Source organism: Amborella trichopoda, chromosome 10 (genome assembly GCF_054954075.1).
Source record: "Amborella trichopoda isolate Santa Cruz 75 chromosome 10, AtrichopodaSantaCruz75HAP2 v2.0, whole genome shotgun sequence".
NCBI lineage: Eukaryota > Viridiplantae > Streptophyta > Magnoliopsida > Amborellales > Amborellaceae > Amborella > Amborella trichopoda.
In genome coordinates this window covers 10551548-10576579 of record NC_142345.1, presented here as the reverse complement: position 1 = coordinate 10576579, position 25032 = coordinate 10551548, and the positions used below count along the sequence as shown (strand labels likewise).

Here is a 25032-nt window from a genome sequence, read left to right as displayed (position 1 = left end):
TGCAATATTTCCAAAACTTGAAATCCATTTTTTCTCTTTTCCATACATGTTGATGTCGAGATGATCAATTTGAGGACATTTGGGCATCAAAACAACCTCTTTTAGTGAAAATTTTGAGGTGGGTTCTAATTTGATTGCTTAGAGCCTCGGCTCTATATGAACATTTTCCCATTAAATATAATTTGCAAACTAATTCACAAATCTTAAGAAACTTCAGCGGACATCTTTTTGTGCTATCACGAGCTCGGAGGATCGATTCCTCGCTCCCTTCTTTTTTCTTTTGAAAAATTTAATTGAGAAAAGTGTGAATGACCAAGATCAAACCTCAAACTTGAGCAATAAGGACCGGATGGGCGACCGAAATTGCTATTTTTAAGGTAAGAATTAAATGTAATATAACTATGAAAAGTATACAATAAGACTATGTATCCGTAAGAATTAAATGTAATTATACAATAAGACTATTTATCTTCGGTACAAGGTAGTCACACTTAATCTTGAACATTAGATTGAAATTAAATGGCGACATCTATTTCATTTGGAAGCTCAAACTTCAAAATAAAATTTCTCGAATTTTGTGATACACCAATAATATCAAATTTCACATCGGATGATAGTAAATAATTGTCACCTCATTGTATCAAAGGTAAATGGTCTCATTGTATATAACCCCTATATATATTGAGTAAACCACCTATTCAAACCCGGAATTGGCCTGTTCATTTGCAAATTCTGATACGGATCCGTGACTTTTAAAACACTAATAAGAATACTATTGGTTGTACGTACTGTTAAGTCGCGAGATTGTCTACAAAAAGACGATTTATCTTTTGTACACGGAGGTCACAATCATTCCTACTCATCAGATGTCAAATTGGATGACTGGGTTAAGTCATGAAGTCCGAAAAATTTTATTTTTTTTAGAACTTTATGTCCTTTCAATAACAATTTTACAACCACTCATTTTAAAATGCGAAAATTTCGTATAGAACGCTAATTCCTCGTATTATTTCATGATAGACCATTCGTTCGTTTTTCTTTCAAGCGGCATAAAAAAACCTCTAAACATTTCACCATACCCCCTCATATTTTATCGCCCTCTTTTATTAGACTTTTAATCATAAAAATTAGCCCCAACAGATCTTTTTTAATGGGTAAAAAACGGAAAAAGAAAGTTAACAAAAATTTTGAAATGAAACTGTATAAAAAGATTTGTTGGGACTAATTTTTATGATCAAAGTCAATAAAAGAGAGAAATAAAGAATGACGGGGTACGGTAAAATCTTCAGAGATTTCTTTATGCCACTTAAAAAAAAAATAGAAAGAGGATCTACCATGAAATAATATAAGAAATTAAAGTTCTATATGAAATTTTCTCTTTTAAAATTTAAGGGAAAAAAATGATTGCAACCTCTATGTACAAAAGATAAATGCTCTCTTTTTTACAACCCCTTAACTATCATTGCATGCCAATTTCAAAATTTCGAATACTCTCCACCCACGTAACTTTATTTTAGTATCTTTACATCCAATAAAATTAAACTACGATAGCAAGATACCAGTTCCATATTGGACTTTTGTGCACGGGTGGCAATGGGTCGGATCCCAGACCCAAACCCAACCAGGGTCCAATTCATTTGGACCTAGGTTTAAGAATAAAAAAAATAAAAAAATTTATTTTAGCATATATATTTTATATTGGGTCAGGTCAGGCGGGGTCAATCTGACCCCACCTAATAGGGTCTATGCCGGACCCATACCTGACCCAATTGCCACCCCTAACTGAAATTAGGAAATTGAGATGTCCATACAAGAAAATCCACCATCAAATTACCGAGGAAAACAAAATGTCACAAATGCGCATGTACACATCTAGAAAACACAATGAGCAATACATATGATCAAATCCCTTAACAAACACATATTGATATTGTTCAGTAGTTATTATAAAGACCATGGAACTGGAAAAGAACTTAGAGGTCATCTCCGGAGTCTAATCTGTTAGTATAAAAACAGAAGCACAAGCACAAGAGAGTTTTATTACCCAAACAGAACCAAATGCTTTCAACCTGAATCACACTAAGAGACCCATTTCTAAAAGACCCATAATTGTGTTCTAAGAGACTCAATCCTTATACAAACCAGACACCCTTTAGTTTTAATCATCCAATAAACAAACTAGGATCTTAATACCATACCCATGCATCCCTCCAAAGCCATACATTTTGATTCTTCTATCACTATATTCAATGCACAAAGAAGCCACTATGAATTCGACATTGCAACGTCGTCTTTTGAATGATTTCATTCCTTAACAAACTATAAAACCATCTAACAGACAACCTAAGATGCTCATGCCATGACCACACATTGCACGAACAATTCACCATGAATCGCATATCACAAATTGTCCTTGTTTCTTCTCTCGCTAATTCCATATTGAAATTTCAGAATGCCCGTCTTCAGTTGCACAAGCTCTAAACATACCTGTTGTATTGAAAGGCATCGTGACCTCTCCATTGGCCGAAACAGCCACCAAACCTGCATTTCCTTTAGCAACTTTCTCTTCTATAACATAAGCAGCTGCTTCCTTGAGAGAGAGACCTTTATACTCCATTAAAGCTGCGACCTCACGAGCAACAGTAGCTTTAATAATGGCTTCCCCTTTACCAGTGGCCGAAACAGCACAGTAACTATTGGCATAAGTCCCTGCACCTATAACGGGGGTATCTCCTATTCTACCCACCATCTTGTTTACCAAACCACCAGTGGAAGTAGCCGAAGCTAAATTACCATGGCTGTCTAAAGCCACACAACCCACAGTACCGATTTGGCTGTCTCCTCCATTTGCTTCAGCATTCTCCTTTCTAATGTCTCCTTTAGCTGGTTGTGTAAAATCTATCTGTCGAAGCATATTTGAGGAAGTTAAATCCAAACTACATACAGACAGTCTTACATGGAATGGCATTTTCTCATTTCCAGCTTTGGTTTGTTCTCTCTTACAGGTTTTTTTCTATGAGAAAGTGAAAATAGTGGAGACAGAGCACGAAGGGTAGGAAAGGGGAGGCAGGGAGGGATGACAAAGGGATCATGGCTCAAGGAAAGTGTAGCGATGACTCTTGTATTTTCAAACGTCAAATTTGGGCAAGTTTAAAGAGCACACCTGTACCCTGTTTGCTTCTTTAGCTTGTTCCAGTCTTTCTATGTTTTCTGGAGTAACAAAGTGATTTGGATCTACAGTTTCAACACCCTGGAAAAAGAGGTCAATATCCAATCATTCAATGAACCCTGTTACAAACTTTATTTACAGAAACAAAACAAAAGTAAGGAAACAATCAGAATGAAATAGCACACTCATATGTATGAACATCAAATATGTAAGCATGCCTACGTGCATGGACACTTGCATATGCATGCAAGTGCAGATACGCATGTATGTATATATTTGTGAGTGATGTGTATGCGTGGGTATGTATTTATATGTTCTCGGTACGAATTTCTTGAGGGCTTAATATTTCCTTGCACGTGATACGACTCCAATTGTTATAATCACGTGCTTTTTTTATGGAGATCTTCCTAGCCACACTTGCAGAAACCATGAAAGTTTTCTTTGGGCAATCTATGCATCTCTGCAAGAAATATGACAGCGTATCATAACTAATCCTGTTTGTGCCTTGATGAGTGTTTATTATGCACCAAGCCACATGGAACCTTCTGAGGGTGCTTTTGAGAGGGATGTCATGATTGGCTTTTCCTAGGCTCGAGAGATCAAGGAGAGGGCTCTTACACCTATTATAATGGAGATCTAGAATCACTTTTTAACTATGACCAGAAGGAGACACTGGACATGGGGTAAGGATAACCAGATGAATTCATTGACTTCAGTTAATCATATGATCGTGGGTCGCAAAATCTTTCCATATACAGTGATATAATTATTCATGAGTTCAGACCTTTTTAACATGGAGTTTACTTTGTTCTAGCAATTCTTTAGTTATGCTCGCTTTTTGACACACTAATTTTTTGTGTATGGTTGACTCAGTTCTATGAGTAACTAATAAATCTGTAATATGTGTGCATAACAGCAATGTTGTGTATAAATTTGTAATATGCATGTATGTAATACACATCTACTAATGCAATTTGTATGCAATATATGCACATGACAAACTAGTGTATACATATTCAACATTATAAGGAACTTGCAATATCAAAAATGAAGTATGTTTTATTTTAGTATTACTTTAACTCTTGTTTTGATGAAGGAGAATATTAGCCTGGAGGATTACAAAGCAAAAATGTCTATTTTAAAGAAGTGGCCAAATGAAGGATACAACTAAAATGTGGGTTAATCCATGGGTGTTTGCAAAAGTAGAACTTGAAGTTAAAAGCAAGGTATCAGAGTTCAATTGCACTTAGATTTGGCGTATTGGCATGTCCAACAGAAATTGGGAAATAGCCAGCAAACTTGTATTATTATCATTTTTAGAGCAAAAAAGCAATGAAAGAGGGAAAACATCCTCATCATGCAAAACAGAGTAATAGCACACCATAACCCAATTATATATTTGAGGACCTATATTGTGCCCAAGGAATGGAAATACCTCTAACCTATTTGACAAAATTGGTCTGGGCGATGTTTTTGAACTCGGCTCGGGTCACAGACTCCCGATCCAATCCGAGTAACTCAGCCGAATCCGATTAGTGTAGGATTCCAACTCAGCCATGTAGTGTAGAAGAACAGAAAAATTGTAAAAAAAAAAAAGGTTAAAAACCATTAAAAATAGGAAAAGTAAAATTAGTAACAGAGTTCATTAGAAGTTCATAGAAGTCCAAAAAATTACATAGAAGATGGATCATTGAAAAGATTGATCTACATACCTTGAAATATTTTGGGAAAGGAAAAAATTTGCACCATGTTGAGAGAAAACTTCCCAAATCATCATAAAAAGCATATAAATGATCTTAAAGTGTCTTTCTAGATCATTCAATTAAGATTTAAAAAACAATGTGTCTTTTTTAATCATTTTAAACAGGGCCCGAGTTGGCCTTTGGACCTCTCCTTGGCCGAGGCCTAGTCCAAACACTGGGTATGGGGAAAAAGGGGATCTTTACCATTTTCTGCCTATTTAGACCCGATAGATTAAGAGTGATTGAATCAAAAGGCCAGAGTAGAGGAATCTAACGATCTGAGATAATTATAAATTTCATAAATATTCAGTATATTAATGTACAAATTTTGGGAGTGTGGGAAAACAGGGAGAAACCCCATTTTGGATGTCAAGAGAGCCCTGGTGAAATCAAATCAGCCAAGTGAAGAAAGCACAATCCAAGAGAAAGGAGGAAGACAACAACTCCTAATTCTGCTTGATGTGTGAAACTTGTACCTGAAGCATTTTCACAAACAAGCAAAGTGGTTGGAGAATACTTGTGCCATGGTGTTCTCTTACTAGCTCTCCAATCAACTACAAGAAAATAATGTTTCCGAAGATTATCTCAAGTGTGCCAGTTATCTCCCTTTTGATCAAGGCAGCCAAGATAAGCTTTATCTACTTACCACCAGCATATAAGTTCAATAGATAAAAACTTCACATGCTTGATTTGGAACAAAAACCATGAAACCAAGACAACCAGGTAAGAAAATGCTGCAGTTTATCATAGCGCACCAAAAATTGAAACAGGAATACGTTTATTATCTATTATACACTAACTTGTTCCCTTGCAAATGCCTCTGCGCCATCAAATGCAAGATATATATGTGGGGTCTTCTCCATCACAAGCCGAGCAAGAGAAATGGCATTAACAACGGTAGAAAGGCCAGAAACAGCTCCACATTTCATTGTAGTCCCATCCATAATGCAAGCCTCCATCTCAACTGTGCCTTGAGAGGTTAAAACTGACCCTCTTCCAGCATTGAAATTAGGGTCGTTTTCCAGCTCACGAACCTGCAAGTGGCAGAATTAGCTCCTATGGAACCATCGCTACTACAAAACTGGAATTATTAAGAGCTTGGAAAAGAGAAATTCTAAATTCGGGAAAACTACCTAAAACATGAACTGAATCCACTACGTTAGCAGCATGAGAAATAGAGATGTAGTTCTACTGCCTCCTCTTACTTGGTATCCTCCCTCCCAAAAAACAAATGCACACATGCGAGCACATACACATGTAGGCGCACACACACACACTTCATTATACGGATTCACACGATGGATTTCAGCGAGAGACTTTGCTTGAATACCTACCTCACTAAACCAAAACTACGATGGCAAATATATTGAGTTTGGTTGCTTTCAACTGATACATGAAAAGCCAAAGGATTCCAAGTTAGTATAGTTTCACATGGAAAACCAGACTAATAACTTCCATTTACACAGATAAGGAAAATTGTTCAAAGGAAGAGGCAAAAAGATTTTATTGGATCAAATGCTGAACATAGGGGAGCATGAAATATGTGAAGAACGTAAAGCCCTTTGAGATCCATACAGGACACTGACTATATGCTATAAAAAAAGTGACCTTCATCACTAGAAGCATCAGTGCATGATCAAGTTCAGAAAATCAAGAAAACAGATCCTCCAATGTTATGGCGACACATTAACATAGGATATTTTGATAAGGGATCGAATATTGTATGTCATAGGAGTATACTGCTGAGGTACATCCAAAAAATGGAGTTTGGGTACACATAATCAACATCCATCTTGCATGCACTGTGGAGTTGAGTAAACATACAGCTATACAAAAAATTAAAAATAAGAACACGGCAGCTCTAAAAGTGGGAAACAACTCATTACCCACTGTCCTTGGATAAACACGGACAAAAAATATTGAGTTTGAGTACCGTATGCATACCAAATATGGAATATTTTTCCTAGTGAAAAATTGAAAAAAAATAAATAAATAAAATCATTTAGAACGTTGCTCACTAGGAATAAAATGATAAATTACTCTATAGTGTGAGCACCCTAACATAACCTTATATATATATATATATAGAAGGTACTACAAAATGGCTATAGGTGAAAATAAACAGTGATTTCGCCTACCCTCATCACTGTCCAAAGTTCATTGCACGGTCACGATTGTCCGGTAGTGTTTCATTTTTCTTTTTTTTTTCTACAAATCGAAATGACCTGAAATTGGAGTGTGTGTTCATAAAAAATAGGCGAATCTACGAAAAATATCAAAAACATTTTTACATGAAAATAATTGACCAAAATACCTTCGAAAAGTTTTAGGGGTATTTTGGTTAATTTGTTTTCCCTAATTATTTTTTTAATATTTTTATTAGGTGCATCTCACTAAGATGTACACATGCTCCAAATTTCAGATCATTCCGATTTGTAGAAAAAAAATGAAAAATGAAATGCTACTAGACAAGGGTGATCGGGCGATGAACTTTGGACGGTGATGAGAGTAGGAGAAATCACTGTTCATTTTCGTCTATAGGCGTTGGGAAGACTTTTCCTATATATATATATATGTTGACAGTCTTCATTCAACAGAATATTGCTATATTTGCTCACTAGAAAATAAAATCATTTAGAAAATTGACACAATTTTATATGGATATTATGAGAGGAAACCTATATTTTATCAGAATGGAGTTTTTCCATTTAAGTGCATTCTAGAATACCTAATACCATTCAGCCCAAATTTCAGTCTTAGGGGACATTTAGTTTTGCTCATTCCAGAGGATTGTTTTAAAGTACACAAGGGTGAAAACCAAAGATAGAAGGAGGAAGCAGGGGAAATTTAGGATTCATGTGAGTTTGCTACAAGAGAGTTTGGGAACTTGACCCAAGCTAGTGTTGGCTATTCCATGGCATTCCTAGGATACAAAAGGAGTAAATTATGAAGTACTAATTCACTGATATAAAAGATGGATAGACCAAAGGGTATGTCAATATTTATTATCTCCAAATGTTTCCTAGAGAGATTAAGTGAAACTTAATCTTGAACCAAATTCCCAAAAGGGTCAATACAGTATTTATACATAAGCACAATAACATGATTTCTTGCTTTGCTTCAGTCGAGCAGTTATACTATTTCTTTGAGGACTGCCCCATGGTTGCCTTCTAATTTCAAGTGATTTCCTATAACCTCTGTAAATTTTGGTTCTTCAAAATACGACTTGATGCACCTGATCAAAACATAGTTATTGAGTAAAATTTTCAAGTTTACCAGAATAATGTCTTTAAAGAATCAGAAAACAGGAGGATGAAGGTTGCAAAGGTCCATTAGTTAATTTGAATGGTGGGGTAAGAGTTATGGAGTACATGAAGGTCTGTGAACCTCCTTTTAGGCCTGAGGTCTTAGTAAACAGAAAAACAAACTTTATTTTTTGGATTGAAATCGAAATAAGCAAATCTAGTCTTAATCAACTTGGTAATAAAGAAAGCTAATCAATTTAGGCAAGCCCCGAGTTTATTCACTAGCTCATCCATTTGCTAACCATGATTTGAAGTCCCTGATTACAGTTGGTCTCAACAGTGACTTAGAAGCAACAGGATATGAGTGGATCCAAAGTTCCAAACAATATATTCTACACAATTAAAAAAAAAAATGCAAGTGGATCCTTACATTGTATTCTACTGAAATGACTACTTATTTCAGAATCAAATAAATTTGACAAGCTTTGTTCGAGTCATTATGGAAACAAAACCACAAGGTAAAGTCCTACTACTTTTAAGGCCCAAAAAGAAACATAAAGTAGAACACGTAAACAAGATTCACCAAAGGAAATATATACTTAGCACAAGCACATCCTATACAAATGTTGAAATGGGTACTCTTTGATCAGCCTACAATACTTCAATTCGATACTAAGAATTCACTCTGATACTAAGAAATAAGTAAACATAAAGAGGCAAAAAAAAACGTAGAAAAAGGAGAGAAGACATTAAAAAGCATACCATTTTTACTAACATGCTAACATCTATCCAAAATGATCAAATGGGCTCACCTCATTCAATCAATTCAACGAAATCACATGCTTGGGAAAAAAAAGAAAAAAAAAATGCAAGAGGTAAAAGGGTAAACCAAGTAGAACTAGGGAAAAAGTTTATATAGAGCCGAAGCTCTAAATAATAAAATTAGAGGCCACCTCAAAAATTTCAGAAGAGGTTGTTTTGATGCCCAAATATCCTCAAATTGATCATCGCGACATCAAGATACATTTACATGAGAAAAAAAAATGGATTTCAAGTTTTGGAAATAGTGCATCTTGTAACGCATTTATGGACAGTCAATTTTCAAGATTTTCAAGTTTTCATAGATCTAAGCTGATGCAGGGAGAAAATAAAACCAGAAAATTAACGCTAAAACAAAGAAAGTTGAGAGAAAATACCCTCTCTCAAGGGTCTGTAAGGGAATCCACCCCCCAAAACAATCTACCAAATTCTATTCAATTCATTCACTTACAATGAAGGGAAACCTCCTTTTAAATAGACTAAAAAAGATAAGCAAAAGAAAAAAAACCTCCCTATATGCACTCCCCTTTTTTTTCTCTCCTACCTATTCTCTCTCATCCTTATTTTTTCTCTCTTAACTTCACGAGCTAAATAGATAGCCACGTTTTTATCAAACAAAGTCTCCCACGTTTTACTCAAAGCTGTTCTTGTCTTAAAAGATAAAACTCCTCTAGATTTAACCTTATCCTATTTACATTCCAAACTAACTAACCCAACCGATACAAGATAAACTCATGCACTCCTAATTATCCTTGCGCACTCCCTATTCTTATCAAAAGAATAAAAAATTAAAATAACCTTAATAATCCCCCCTTATAACATCATTGCCCCTTTCTTTCCCGCTTGGGTCCTACGACCCTTCTTGGCCTAGCCACGAACCATCGGCTCATTTCCCCCCAGTTAAAAGGAACTCGACTCCAACGAGTTGGTATAGATGCGATATAAGTTTGGATCCACCATTTTGAATTCTTGCTCAGAAATCCACGTGCTATCAGAGTATGGCCTGCCCTTCCATTCGACTAGAAATTAATGATAGGAACCCTTTCGAGTTTGAAAGCTTTCAGTCATCAAAACTTGCTCAATATCCTCAGCTTTCTTTCTCGATAATTGCTTCATCATATCAACTACTTCTTTTTCGATTTCCCGAGGGTCTCCATGAAACTCAAATAAGTCAGTAACATTAAATATCATGGAGATATCCAATGCCTTTGGTAATTCCACCTTACATGCATTGTTCCCATATTGCTTCAAAATGCGGCAAGGGCCCACTTTCTTGGACTTGTGTTTATTATAGGTTCCCTATGGAAACCTCTCCTTTCGCAAATACACCATTACTAAGTCACCCTTCTTGAAAATTTTCTCTCTGCTATGCTCATTTGAGGCTTTTCGATACTTTGCATTGCTTTCCTCAATTTTCTTCTTGATTTGAGCTTGCAAATCTTGAATATGCTCAGCAAAAGCATTGACATCATCACTTATCTTGCCTGGCATGGGTAATGGCACTAGGTCCAGCACATGATTAGGAGTCCGCCCATTAACAATCTCAAATGGTGATTTTCATGTAGACCAATTCACTGAAGTATTGTAAGCAAACTCAGCCTGGGGCAAAGCGAGGTCCCACTAAAATATGTTATCACCAACACTCAAGAGGTTACCAAGGTTCCTATTCACTATTTCGGTCTGCCCATCTGTTTGAGGATGATAGGCGCTAGAAAATTGAAGTTGAGTTCCCATGCGCTTCCACAAAGTGTGCCAAAAATGACTTAAGAATTTTGTATCCCAATGAGATGTAATAGACTTAAGAACACCATGTAGCCTTACAATATCTTTGAAAAAGAGATTCGCAATATGCGTAGCATCCATAGTTCTCCTACAAGAAATAAAATGTGCCATTTTGGAAAATCGATCAACATCAACAAAAATAGAGTCCATACCTCGCGTGGTACGTGGAAGTCCAAGTACAAAGTCCATAGAGATATCAAACCATGGGGCATCTGGAATAAGAAGAGGGATATAACGACCTATATTTTGTGTGTGACCTTTAGAAACTTAGCAAGTTCGACATCGCATCACAAATCAATCAACTCTCTGCATACGTGGCCAAAAATATTTTTCTCCAACTATAGCCATAGTTTTATCCTTCTACTTAAAGCATCAGCTGCCTTATTTTGGGTTCCAGCCTTATGCTTTAATAAGAAGGTGTATTCTTGAAGGAGGGCCATCCACTTAGCATGTCGTGCATTCAACTTCATCTGAGAACTCAAATATCGGAGTGCTTCATGATCTGACTATAAAACAAACTCATTAGGAATCAGATAGTACCTCTAGTAGCACAAGGCTTGCACCACTACATAAAACTCGATGTCATAGACCAAATACTTCTTACGTGCTTCATTTAACTTCTCACTAAAGAAGGCCACTGACTTAGAACTACCCCTACGCCAACATTTGATGCATCGGTTTCAACCATAAACACCTTAGAAAGATCTGGTAAGGCAAGTACTAGTGCGTGCATCTTTTTGTTTAATTAGAGTGAAGTTCTTTTCAGCAGCAAGACTCTATGAAAACTTTCCAACCCTCATAGAATCACTTAGTGGTGCTATTAGAGTGCTAAAATTTCTGATAAATCGACGATAAAAGGTCGCTAGGCCATGAAAAGAATGCACCTCAATGAGTGATGACTTTAGAACCGACCAATCAGCTATGACCTTCACCTTTTCTTGATCTACCTTAATTCCCTCAGATGAAACAACATATCCTACAAAGACGATATTGTCCATCATGAATGAGAACTTTTTCAAATTCACAATAAGTGATTCCTTCCTTAGTGTAGGGATCACGAGAACCCCTTAGCTTATGGAACCGGGAATCCTAAACATCGGGATCCCACCCAAAATCGTGTACATGATTGGCCAAATGCGAAGTAGATGAATACAACTATAAATCGAGTTCGAGAAATATAACAAACACAAAAAAAGGCACACCACAACAATCCAAGATTTACGTGGTTCACCCCATAGGACTATATTCAAGGCCTCGGCAACTAGAAATCTACGATCACAATGAAGATTACAATTTTGAGTTACAAGAGATAATACCTATCTTTAAACATCGGTAAAAGACCATCACCGCTCTTCCCTTCTAAACCTGCTCTCCCGACCGAGCAACACCGTCGATCAACATCCTCTAACCTCAAGAGCAACATAGAGATTTTCTCTCTCTAAAAGTAAAAGTTAACCAACCCAAAACTTATGGGAATACCACCCCTCTCTCAGAGGCCATGTCTCTCTCTCTTGGAGACCCATCTCCATATTGGAGATCCATTCGCATAACCCCCAAAGGGGTGATTCTCAAAGGATGGGTATTATGTCCTACTTCACTCTCTTATAAAGATATCACTTTTTTGCTTCTCAAGAAATTAAATTTTCTATTTCCCATAATATCTTAATCTTTTTTGAAGAAAATATAGGTATGATGATTTAGCTACCACCAAACCCAACACTTAGCACATCAAAAACTTGTTCCAAGTGGTTAAGATGATCTTGTAGGTTAGCACTAAAAACCAAGATATCATCAAAATAAACCACAACAAATTTACTAATAAAAGAACGAAGTACCTCAGTCATTAGGCGCATGAATGTGCTTAGTGTATTAGAAAGCCTGAATGGCATCACAAGCCACTCATATAGTCCATCTTGAGTTTTGAATGTGGCCTTCCATTCATCCCCAAGACGAATCCGAATTTGATGGTACCCACTCCTTAAATCAATCTTTGAGAAAACCTTGGCTCCAATAAGCATATATAACATATCATCGAGCCTGGGTATCGAAAATTAGTACTTGATTGTAATTTTGTTGATTGATCGACTGTCCACACACATCCTCCATGACCCATCCTTTTTTGGAGTAGGTAATGCTGAGACAACACATGGTGACATGCTTTTTCGAATCAATCCCTTTTTAAGCAAATCAACAACTTGTTTGTGTAACTCTTCATGGTCCATGGGGCTCATTCGATAATGTGCCAAATTTGGTAGGCTAGAACCAGGCACCAAGTCAATGTGATGCTGGATATCTCATTGGAGGAAGACCATCAAGTAATTCTTCAGGCATCAAATCTTTATACTTCTCAAGTAGAGGTTCAAGAGACCTAGGAATTGTAGTCGATACATAATTTTCTTTGCGAGCAACACGTAAATCACATCTATATCCTTGCTGCCCGCTTTTAATTTTTGCACATTAAGCAACTTTGAACCCTCTTCTTTAGTGGATTTGGGTGTAGGAAGTTGCTTCATAGGGTGGAGCGTGATATTAATACCATCCTTGACAAAAAAATAAGTGTTTGGTCTAGTTTTATGCACCATATCATGATTATAAAGCCATAGTCTACCAAGTAATATGAGACATGCATCCATATGTACTACATCACACCACACTTCATCTTTATAATTAGCACCAATGAAAAAAGAGATTAAACATCGAGTAATAACTGGTACCTTACCTCCTTTCTTGAACCACTGGATGTGATATGGGCGTAAGTGTTTATGCCCCTTCAATTGAAGTTTATCCATCACCTCTTTAGATACAATATTTTCACTGCTCCCACTATAAATTAGTATTGTACATAGCATGCCTCTTGATGTGCAAGTTGTTCGAAAAATTTTGTCTAGCAGCCACTTCTTATCCTCACTAGACCTTGGGGTTGATAGCATGGTTCGCTGGACAACTAAGGCTTCACCGCTTTCATATTCGTACAACTCCTCAATCTCACCTTTGAAAGGCTCAGTCCCTTCATAAGACTGGCTCGTCCCAATATTACCTTGATCTTCATAGGTGTATCCTTCATTGTCTTCTTCTTCATAATTTTTTTCGGCCAAATTAACTTTGACAGGGGGTTGATGTGAAGGGCGATTGAATGCCTTATGCCCAGGCTGTTGGCACTTGAAACACACAATTTGTGTATCATTACGAGGTGTTTTGGGTGCTCCCAGCCCTCTCCCAACACGACCTCTCCCCATATTAAGGTTTGGCCTAGTTGGGAAATTCTGAGAGGCTTGGTTTCCACGCCCCATAGGTGGTCTTTTAAAAGTTAAAGCTTGTTGCCCCTGTGTTGAAGTAGAGCCTCTTGTCACTGACCTGTTTCTCCCAAGGCCAAGCTTGACTATTTCTTTTGCTTTGAGGGTCAAAGTATAGGCATCAAACATCTTATAGACCTCTTTAAAGGCCAATTCATTCTGAATGCCTTCATTTAGCCCATTCAAGTAGCGACTTATTTTTTTATCTTCATACTCTTGTAGATTTGCATAGATGTCAAAATATAGAACTCTTCAGTATAGTCACTTGCCGATTTTTCACCTTGCTTGAGGTTTTGACACTTTTGATACAAATTTCGGGCATAATTTACTGGTAAAAATTTTCGACGCATCTTCATCTTCATCTTTTCCATGAATTAATTTTTTCCTTGCCCTGTCGAAGACGATCCTGATGCAAATCATCCCACGAAACCAATGCATGGCCAGAAAATTTTGTGGCTACTAATTTTACTTTTTTGTGATATGCAATATCTCTATACTCAAACACTTTCTCTACTTTACTTAGCCAATCACGAAAATAATCTGCATGCAATCGACCATGGAACTCTGGAATATCAATTTTTATTTCAGGTTCTCTCTCTTTCCAACAACCGAAGAATTAGTTCATTGAATTCGTTATTAGCTGGGGTCACTCAAGGTTAGTTAGGAACAAGATGCATACCTCTCTCATCTCTGTTGCCTTGCGTTCCAACGCTGTTCTCCGGATTCCTTCCATCCTTAAGCTGAGCAACCTTTTGCATAAGCTCATCTACTTTCTCAACTACGTGCATGAATTGGTCTATTCTCTCTGTTAGCACTTGAACTACTCCAGTCAATAACTTTAATCCATTGAGAGGTATCTCTTCTGAAGCCATCGAAACCCGCTCTAATACCAAATGTTGGAGGCAGAAAATAAAACCAGAAAATTAATGTTAAAAAAAAGAAGGTTGAGTGAAAATACCCTCTCTCAAAGGTCTGTAAGGGAATCCACTCCCCAAAACAATTTACCAAATTCTATTCAATTCATTCACTTGGAAACCTCCCTTTAAATAGAATAAAAAAGACATGCAAAAAGAAAAAAAAACCCTCCCTACACACACTCTCCTTGTATTTCTCTCCCCCCTATTTTCTCTCCTCCTTATTTTTTCTCTCTTAACTTCACGTGCTAAATAAATAGCTACTTTTTAATCAAAGCAAAACCTCCCACGTTTTCCTCAAAGTCGTTATTGTTTTAAAAGATAAAACTCCCCTAGATTTAACCTGATCCTATTTACATTTTAAACTAACAAACCTAACCGATACAAGATAAAACCCTGATTATCCCCGTGCACTCCCTATTCTTATCAAAAGAATAAAAAATTAAAATAACTCTAATAATCCCCCTTATTGCATGATTGCCTCTTTCTTTCCCTTTTCGGTCCTACGACCCTTCTTAGCCCAGCCATGAACCATCGGCTGGGGCATATGGCTGCATCATAAGCTTTAAATTTTTATAATTAAAAACGAAAATATTTTTTAAAGCTATCACAAATATTTTTGAAACCACATTTCTCGATACTATTTGAAGGTGCGCTTTACTTTGATTGTTTAGAGCCTCAGCTCTATACAAACCACATCCGCTAGAACTAGTAACAATACACCATTTTCTTCTCATCAATAACAAGCAGCAAATGATTAACACTAGCATGGTCTTCTCATCAATAACAACCAGCACATGATTAACACACACTAGCTTGGTCAAATAGTCCTAGCTAGTATACATACAAATTTTCCCAGACATATGAAACATCAAGTAATCACAACCAATGAGAAAGAAAGAGGACAAAAATCAGAGAGAAAGAGAGGACACCCAAATGGAATCTAGAGAGAGAGAGAGAGAGAGTTGAGGAAGTATACCCACATGAAATCCAGAGAGAGAGAGAATGAAGTAAAAGAAACCACATACAATGTAGAGAGAGAGAGAGAGAGAGGATGGTATACCACAAGCTCAACGACATGAAGAGCGGGGAGGTTGGCTTTGAGAGCGGCGGTGCCAATGTCAAGGCAACGGCGGAGAGCGGCTTCTCGTGGAGTTCGACGGTGGGGAGGCATCGTAATTGGGATATCTCCTGCGCCTCCATGTAGAGCAATCGCCCACCTCATCTCCACCTCTCTCTCTCTCTCTCTCTCTCTACTCTCCCCTCTTTTCTCTTCTTCTCATGTGCAAGCCTCTTAAAATGGGAGATCCAGTCAGCTGCAAACGCCACGTCAAGGCGTTTTTTTGCATTTGTTTTTTGAAGCAGTTTCCGTAACGCTTAGGTTTGTTTTTTGGGCGAGCTTTTTCATTTTTCTGTTTTTTTTTTTCATTTTTCTGTTTTTCTTTACTTCTGTGGAGTGCAGGCTTTTTTTTCTTTTTTTTTTTTTTGCATTTTTTAAATGGATCATCCTGTCTCCATTGCTACCGTCAGCGCTTCTTATTTTACTTTATATATATATATATATTTTAACATGAACTCACGATCATCCGTCGGTAGATTCCAAGTTCGTTTAATAGCTAAAGATGATTATAAGTTCTTAATATGTATGATCCCTTATACGTCTAAACGAATAGGACTTGAAATATTTTATCTCCAACAATTTATGACTATGAGTCGGGTCCAACCGGACCTGGACTCGAATAGTATTCAGATCTAGGTTTTAGACCCGAACCTGACCCGCCAGGTCCCAATGTTGGACTCGACAATTTACGAGTATGGGTTGGGTCCAACAGGACCTGGACTCAAATAGTGTTCGGATCTAGGTTTTAGATCTGAATCCGACCCGCCAGGTCCCAATGTTGGACCCGTGTCATGTATACTCGACAAGTCCCAAGTCCAGTCCAAGTCCATTGCCACCCCTATCTAAAATCAATTTTCTATATTAATTATGAAATGGAAAAGTATAGAATGATATCAATTACTTTTAGTACAATGTGAGACATTAATCTTGACCATTGGATGTGAAATTGGTTGGCTATAATTATACATATTGACCATGCTCAAACTTCAAACATATTTTTTTCGATCTTTATGACACATCCAAGCTATCAAACATCACATCCGATGGTTGTAAGTAATTATGACTACCTTATATCAAAAGTAAATGAACTCATTGTATACAATCCCTTTGAAATTTGAAGCTTAGAAAATAATAGAGATTTTTTATATATATGAACATTTATTTTTAGGCTAAAATAAATGGTAGAATATACATTATTTTAGGATTTGAAATTATTATTTTTTTACAATTATAACGCAAAGAAGATCGACTTAAATCATTTAGATAGGCAGTAGCCTAAAAAGGGAAACATATGAAAGAAAAACTTTCTATGTGAGCCAGGCAGAAGCAAGAGCCTGCTAAACCACGGTCGTCCATCATAGACGTTAGTGTAAAGTGCACCGGACTAAAATAGGATATGCGAATGTATATTTTAAGACCATGTGTAAGGTTGTCACAATCACTACGCGCCATTAGATGTTAATTTGGATGGCTTAGAGTATCACAAAGTTTTAGAAATTTTTTTTTTGAAATTTGAGTTAAGTCAATAATGCACTCACAATCATCCAATTTGAAATTTGATGAACGAGATTGATTCTGACCTCTTTGTATCAAAAGTAGACTGTCTTTTTACATTTTTTTCACAATACATAGATGGTGCAAAAAACTCTCTAAAAAATATATTTTAATTTTAGAAACTTTGTTTTTTACCATATTCATGATCACCTTAGTCTAGATCATGAATCTTTAAAACTTTGGATTAAAAAAATCTATCTTTAAGATGGGTTTAAAGGTGGAGGCATGTGTACATTTGAGTCGGTTGACTCACAGAAACCCCATACTTTCTTTTGTAGTAGTTTAGAGGAGATGGATCCCATACCACTAGTAATAAAATTTAAGAAGTACGCCACCCTAACCACCTAGCCTTGACCCCATTTATGAAATCCCATCTTTTATTAAATTATTCCTGACTTTTTTACAAAAAAAAACCTGTTGTCCTTATTCAACTATTTCCAACTCAACGTGACTTGTATTTTTATAGATATTTTGAAATTAAATCAAAAGATATAAATAAAATAATCAAATAGTTAATCTCTTATGCGTATTTTGATAAATTTCTTTTTGAAAAATACTACAAGGTACAATTGCCTAGAATAATTTTTATTTGGGAAAGTTTATCAAAATACCTTAAGGGCCCGTTTGTTTTTTTTTTTTGAAAGATAGCATCTGGAAAGTTGAATGTTTTGTTCTGAAATATTTAAATAAGTTATCGACATTGTATTTGATAACCTGCTGGAATGTTAAAAAAATTATAAGTACTGTGTTTGATAACATATACATATTAACCATATAAATGTAAATATAAAATATAATATAATATATTTTATTAATGTATATTTGTATATTATGTATATAATATTTATATTATTATATATAATATTTATTTAATACAATAATATAAATATTATATAAATATATCATATAATAAATATTTATTATAATTATATATTTATATAATATTTATATTATAATATTATGATATTAATATTATATATAATATATAATATAAATATATAGTAATATTATATATTATATGTATAATATAAATATATAGTATTATATAATATATAGTATTTCTATATATTTATATTATAAATGACATATAATATATATTATATAATATACTATTATAATTTATAATATAATATTATATTACAATAATATTATATTATATTATATCAAATCATATTAATAATACTAATGTTATACATTTATATTATGCATAGTGAATAGTGTTCAACAAAAAAGTTCTAAAAGATTAAGTTTCTTCTTTTTTAGGAATTTAATCTTTCACTTTTTAACAAATGAATAAGAACTTTTGTTGAAAAATTAGTTTTTAAACTTTTCATAGAAAGTGTGAAACAAACGTAGAGCTTTTTCAAAATCAGAAAAAATAAAAACAAACACACTGTTGAATTATTTACTATTTTTTTTCATTTATAACTATTCCAATTCATGATGATGTGCCTTTTTTATTGGTATTGTGAAATTAAATAAAAAATGATGGGTAATATATCATATAGGTCATCTATCATGACTATTTGGATAAATTCCCTTTTTATTTTACTCGACAGTGTGAAAACATATTTTAAATTAAGGAAAATTTTCTTCAAGGGGTTACCCTTACCAAAAACGTCGGTAGGAAGAACTTGACACGTTCCCTAACCATCAAATGACCAAACAAAAACCTATAGCATAGTGTAGAAAAAACAAAAAATGTATTTTAAAAGGAAAAAAAAAAGTATTTTAAAAAGAGAAAGTTTATATAAGGTTACAACCTTAAAATCTAGAATTAAAGATGCACCTAAAAAATCTTTAGAAAAAAGCTGTTTTAATATTGAAAACCCCCCTAATCGATCATCTCAATATCAAGATATATATATATATATATATATATATATATATATATATATATATAAGATTTTTCAGTCCTAGAAATAGTACATCTTGCAACATGTTATCTAGACCGTTCATACACCAAAATAACATATTATGATAAAATTTAGATGTGTGCCTTAATTGGATTGTTTAAGGTTGCAACCTTATAGAAACCATACCCATTCTAAAATTCAAATTTTATTTTTTATCATATTCATGATCCATATGGTCTAGATTGCCAATCCTTGAAAACTTGCATCCAGAATCCATCTCTATGATAAATTTTGGAAGGAGGACTCTAGAAAGGTTAGCAGGTTCATCAAAACCAGACTCAATTGGTAATATTTCAAAATATCTCAATTGACATAAGATCTTTTATTTTAAATTTTGATCTTATTAAGGTACCTCCCTAAAAATATTTAAAAAAAAAAAAAAAAAGGTCCAAATTGCTCATATCAGCATTGAGAATATCAAGCAAGTAAAGACATTTCAGTATATTGATCCACGTAAAAGACCCTAACTTAACTAAATGAGGAGTATCATCCTTACTCAGGGTGGTTAAATTATTGAAGGGCTCCCCAACCTTAAACAAAGACAATTTGAATATCTTAAATATATTTTTAAAGATATCTAAGTTAGATTAAAATTTAAAATAATTTTCTGATGATAATTGGAATTTGTTGAATCCTTGATGATGTTGTAAGGAATTCTAACTCTAAATGATTTTACTCTTTAATCCACTCAGACGTGAGGACAACATTTAAGTGACCCACTAAAATAAGACTCTGTTAATTGAATCAACTCAGTGTTGAAGTGTTGCAAGATGTCGCTCTTTCTCTACACAGAAAGTGGATGCAAAAGGCACTAATCAATTCTCTCTCTTGTGTTTGTTGGGGCTGCTTTCATCATATTTGATGTTTTATATTTGAGTCTTGGTTTTATCGTATTCTCAAAGGGGTGAGGCAGCATTAAATATATGGAATACAGCTATTCATTCTTAACTTTTTGAAAGACATGGTTCCTTGGGTGTTTCTTCCCAAAAGATAAAACTATTTTATTCAAGGGTGAGGTTTTTATAAGGTTGGAATATTAAACAACTTTGTCATGAGACGTAATTTTAACATAAAAAACTTTTCGCATGGCTCGATAATCTATTTTCATCTCTACTTATAAAATTTTAAAGGATGTTTATATATCATTGTAACTTAATATATTTTGGACGCTTATATATCATTATTTTGTTTATGAAGCATTTTTTTTTTAGTAATGTCATTTTTTGTCATTAAAAGGTTATATTAGGGTGCTTTCGTAATAGAATATTTTATAATTGTAACTCAACAAAGTTTGGACACTTATATACTTTTATTTTGTACATAAAGTATTTTTAAAAATACTATTTTTTATCATTAGGAGAGGTGTTACATCATCTATATGGGGTGAGACATCACCCACATGGAGCATATTAGTGGAATTTAATGCTACATGTGGGTCATGTCACACCCCATGTAAATGATGTTAGACTATTTCTAATGACTAAAATACTCTTATTAATAAACAATTTTATTATAAAATAAGAGCATATAAATGTATAAAATTTATTGTGTAAAATTATAAAATATTCTATAATATGAGCATCCTAGCACAACCCAGTCTGAAACTCCAAAATAGATGGTCTAGATAATGTATTACAAGATGTATTATTTTATTAAAATTGAAATAATTTTTTTATATCCATATATTTAGATGTCAAGATGATTAATTAGATTGTTTTCCAACCCTAAAATAACCTTTTCCGGTGGATTTTTTAGGCGAACAATTTAACGTCCAGCCTTATATAAATATTCTCCTTTCTTCAAATGGAATCCCCGTCAACAAGCGATTAGACTTTGGGGACCACCCCAAACGATGCCTACGTTTTTGGTCCTATTCTATTATTAAATTATGAGAAAAACTACCTCAATTAACACCACGAGGTGATTAGGTCAAATAATTTTTCCGATTTCATTTCAATCAGAACCGCTTGAATTATTTTGCTAGAGAAACATTGGGGACTTTGAATAAATGAAGCAATTCTCCGTTTCGGCTTATTTAAAAAAAGATTTCAGAATTTTAAATAAAAATTTAATATTACTAAAATATATATTTACATATAACAATATATTAAAATAATAAAATTTCGAAAGTAATAATTTAATAAAAAGAGACATTTCGATGCTTCAACCGAAGGGGCTACAGCTTCAACTGACGTTGTCAAATTACACTGTAGTGGGCCGATGCACAAAATTGTTTTTTAAAAAGCAATTTTGTGCTTCAGCCGAAGAGGCCGAATCAAACCGAAGTGGGTAAAAGCGGCTTGAAGCAAGCCGAAGTCGATGCACTAAATTTTCGCTTCATTCGATCTAGGCCGAAAATCAGAAAACTTCGATCGAAGCAAAGCGAATATGACAACATTGGTTGTCGCCACTTATGTTACTCAAACCAAGTAACCCAAATAAATCCCAAACTAGTTCTAGGTTACAAATCCTACGCATTTTTTAGTAAAAATTCTTGTTTCTGATCTAGAATATAGAACAACCACTCTATTTTTTTTCTTGGTTTGGTTCGTAAGTGGGCCAAATTTGCTAAATGCTCATGCTTATTCTCGATTCCAAACTCGAAATAATTCTTTAATGAAATGTGTTCCAAGTTTGGAAGAGATACTAGGTCATTTAGTTGAAATCACTTAAATAGGTCAAAATACTAAATTCTTGATTATTCATAGCTAACTACCCAAAACATAAAGAATTGGTCATTGTGGTATCTAAAAATCAAAATAATACATGTGCAGAAGCCTTTTAAATGTCCGTAAAAACCCAAGAAGTTGTCAATAGTTTGGACTTTAGAGGACGAGCACTTGTGTCATTTAGAAGATGTTCAAGTTGTTATGGTTTTCTCTAGAATATATTATTTATTATCAAATCTCCTTCATCTTTACTTTCTCTATAATAGATTATTTCTCATCAAATCTCCTTCATTTTCCATCAAAGGAGCTTTATTTCTTATCAAATATCGTTCATCTTCTAGGAGGTTATATGAAAGAATGAGAGAGAGATGGACAAAGAAAAGCGCGGTTATATGAAAAAATGAGAGAGAGATGGGCAAATAAAAGCGCGGTTATATGAAAGAACGAGAGAGATGGGTAAAGAAAACCGCCGTTACATGAAAGAATGAGAGAGATGCCAAAAAAAAATAAAAATAAAAAAAGCGCCGTTATGTAAGGATGAGAGAGATGGGAAAGGAAAAGCGTAAAAACTAATAGTGAAAATATTAAAGATATGTTCAGAAAGAATGAGAGATATGGCACAAAAAAAAAGAAAAAAAAGCTCAGTTATGTAAGAATGAGAGAGATGGGAAAGAAGAGCGTAAAAACTAATAGTGAAACTATTTGATGTAAAAATGGTCTATTAGCTCAGTTGGTTAGAGCACGGTGGTCTCAGGTTTGAGACCTGCATGGGCCATTACAAAAAAAATATCCATTATTGGAATTTTTATTTGGAAAATTTATAAAATTGGGCCATTACAAAAAAAAATAGAACACTATTGGCCATTATTGGGATTTTTATTAGGAAAATTTACAAAAATTACAAAAAAATACTTTTAAGACTTTATTGGGATTTTTATTAGGAAAATTACAAATAAAAATTACAAAAAATATTTTTAAGACTTCACTATTGGGAAAAAAAAAATATTGCGACCATGGGCCATTATTGGGATTTTTATTAAAATATTTTTAAGACTTTACTATTGCGAAAAAAAAATTTGCCGCCATGGGCCATTATTGGGATTTTTATAGGAAAATTACAATTTTTTTTTTAATTTTTAAGACTTCACTATTGGAAACCTGCGACCTGCATGGGCCATTATTGGGATTTTTATTAGGAAAATTACAAAAAAATATTTTTAAGACTTCGTTCTTGGGATTGGGATTTTGGGATTTTTAGACCTGCATGAGCCACTCTTGGAATTTTTATTAGGAAAATTACAAAAAAATATTTTTAAGGCTTTTTTATATTTTTAAGACTTCACTATTGGGATTGGGATTTGGGATTTTTAGACCTGCATGGGCGGCTATTGGGATTTTTATTAGGAAAATTACAAAAAAATATTTTTAAGACTTTTTTTATATTTTTCAGACTTCACTATTGGGATTGGGATTGGGATTTTGGGAGGGATTTTTATTAGGAAAATTACAAAAAAAAATATTTTTAAGACTTTTTTATTGGGATTTTTATTAGGAATCTTTTTAAGACTTTTTTATTGGGATTTTTATTAGGAAAATTACAAAAAAAAAAAAAAAAAGACTTTTTTTTATTGGGATTTTTATTAGGAAAGTTACAAAAAAAACCCCCAAATATAGAGCAACTTACCCCAACCCAATTTTATCTTTTTTTTAAGACGTTTTTTATTGGGATTTTTATTATGAAAATTACAAAAAAAAACCCCAAATATACAACAACTTACCCCAACCCAATTTTTTCTCTCATTTGTGTCCCCAAAACATTAATTTCCAAGCAAATACCCCCAACGCAAAAAAAAAAAAAAAAAAAAAAAAAACAAAAAGACTAAACTATCTTAACACTTTTACCTACGCCTCTCTCTTTCCTCTTGCCCTTGTTTTTCTTCAAAACTGAGGTCCGGCAATCAAAACAAGGGGTCCGACACTTTTCGTTCGGGACAAAACTGCAATCCGGTAGAACAGACATGTCTTTTTTATTGGAAAAATTACAAAAAAAACCCAATTATACGGCAACTTACCTCAACTCAATTTTATCTCTCATTTGTTTCTCCAAAACATACTTTCCTAGCAAATACCCCCAATACAAAAAAAAAAAAAAAAAAAAAAAAAAGAAAGAAAAGAAAGAAAAAAGAGTAAACTATTACCCACGCCTCTCTCTCCTCTTGCCCTTGTTTTTCTTCAAAACTACAGTCCTACAGTCAAAACGAGAGGTTCGGCACTTTTTGTTCTGGTAAAAACTGCAATCCGACATAACAGACATGTCCTTTTTTTATTGAGAAAATTACAAAAAAAACCCCAAGTATACAACAACTTGCCCCAACCCAATTTTATCTCTCATTTGTTTTTCCAAAACATACTTTCTTAGCAAATACCACCAACGTAAAATAATAATAATAATAATAATAATAATAATAAATTAAATATAAATATATATATATATATATATATATATATATATAGAAGCAAAAAAAGACTAAACTATCCTAACACTTTTACCTATGCCTCTCTCTCCTCTTGCCCTTGTTTTTCTTCAAAAATGCGGTCCGGCAATCAAAACAAACAGTCGGACACTTTTCGTTTTGGTTAAAACTGCAGTCCAGCGGAACATACATGTCCTTTTTTTATTGAAAAAATTACTAAAAAGCCCCCAAATATACAACAACTTACCCCAACCCAATTTTATCTCTCATTTGTTTCCCCAAAATATACTTTCCTAGCAAATACCCCCAACACAAAAAAAAAAATAGAAAAAAAA

The 25032-nt window shown here is 34.2% G+C and overlaps 1 protein-coding gene across 6 annotated transcripts; it reads right to left on the bottom strand.

Moving 5' to 3' along the window:
* Positions 1–1875: 1875 nt before the first annotated feature.
* ASPGA1 (N-terminal nucleophile aminohydrolases (Ntn hydrolases) superfamily protein) lies at positions 1876–16233 on the bottom strand. Of its 6 annotated transcripts, XM_088849616.1 has the most exons (6): positions 13477–14441; positions 6045–6297; positions 5712–5945; positions 5388–5465; positions 3164–3250; positions 1876–2902 (listed from the first exon to the last, which is right to left on the bottom strand). In XM_088849616.1, exons 3-6 carry the CDS (start codon positions 5868–5870, stop codon positions 2429–2431), a joined length of 798 nt encoding a protein of 265 aa, XP_088705742.1. In that variant the 5' UTR covers positions 5871–5945; positions 6045–6297; positions 13477–14441; the 3' UTR covers positions 1876–2428. The 6 variants fall into 6 exon arrangements, with proteins under 6 accessions (XP_088705742.1, XP_088705738.1, XP_088705739.1 ...); XM_088849612.1 differs by lacking the exons at positions 6045–6297; positions 13477–14441 and adding an exon at positions 16028–16233; XM_088849613.1 differs by lacking the exons at positions 6045–6297; positions 13477–14441 and adding an exon at positions 14730–14928.
* Between the last annotated feature and the right edge of the window lie 8799 nt (positions 16234–25032).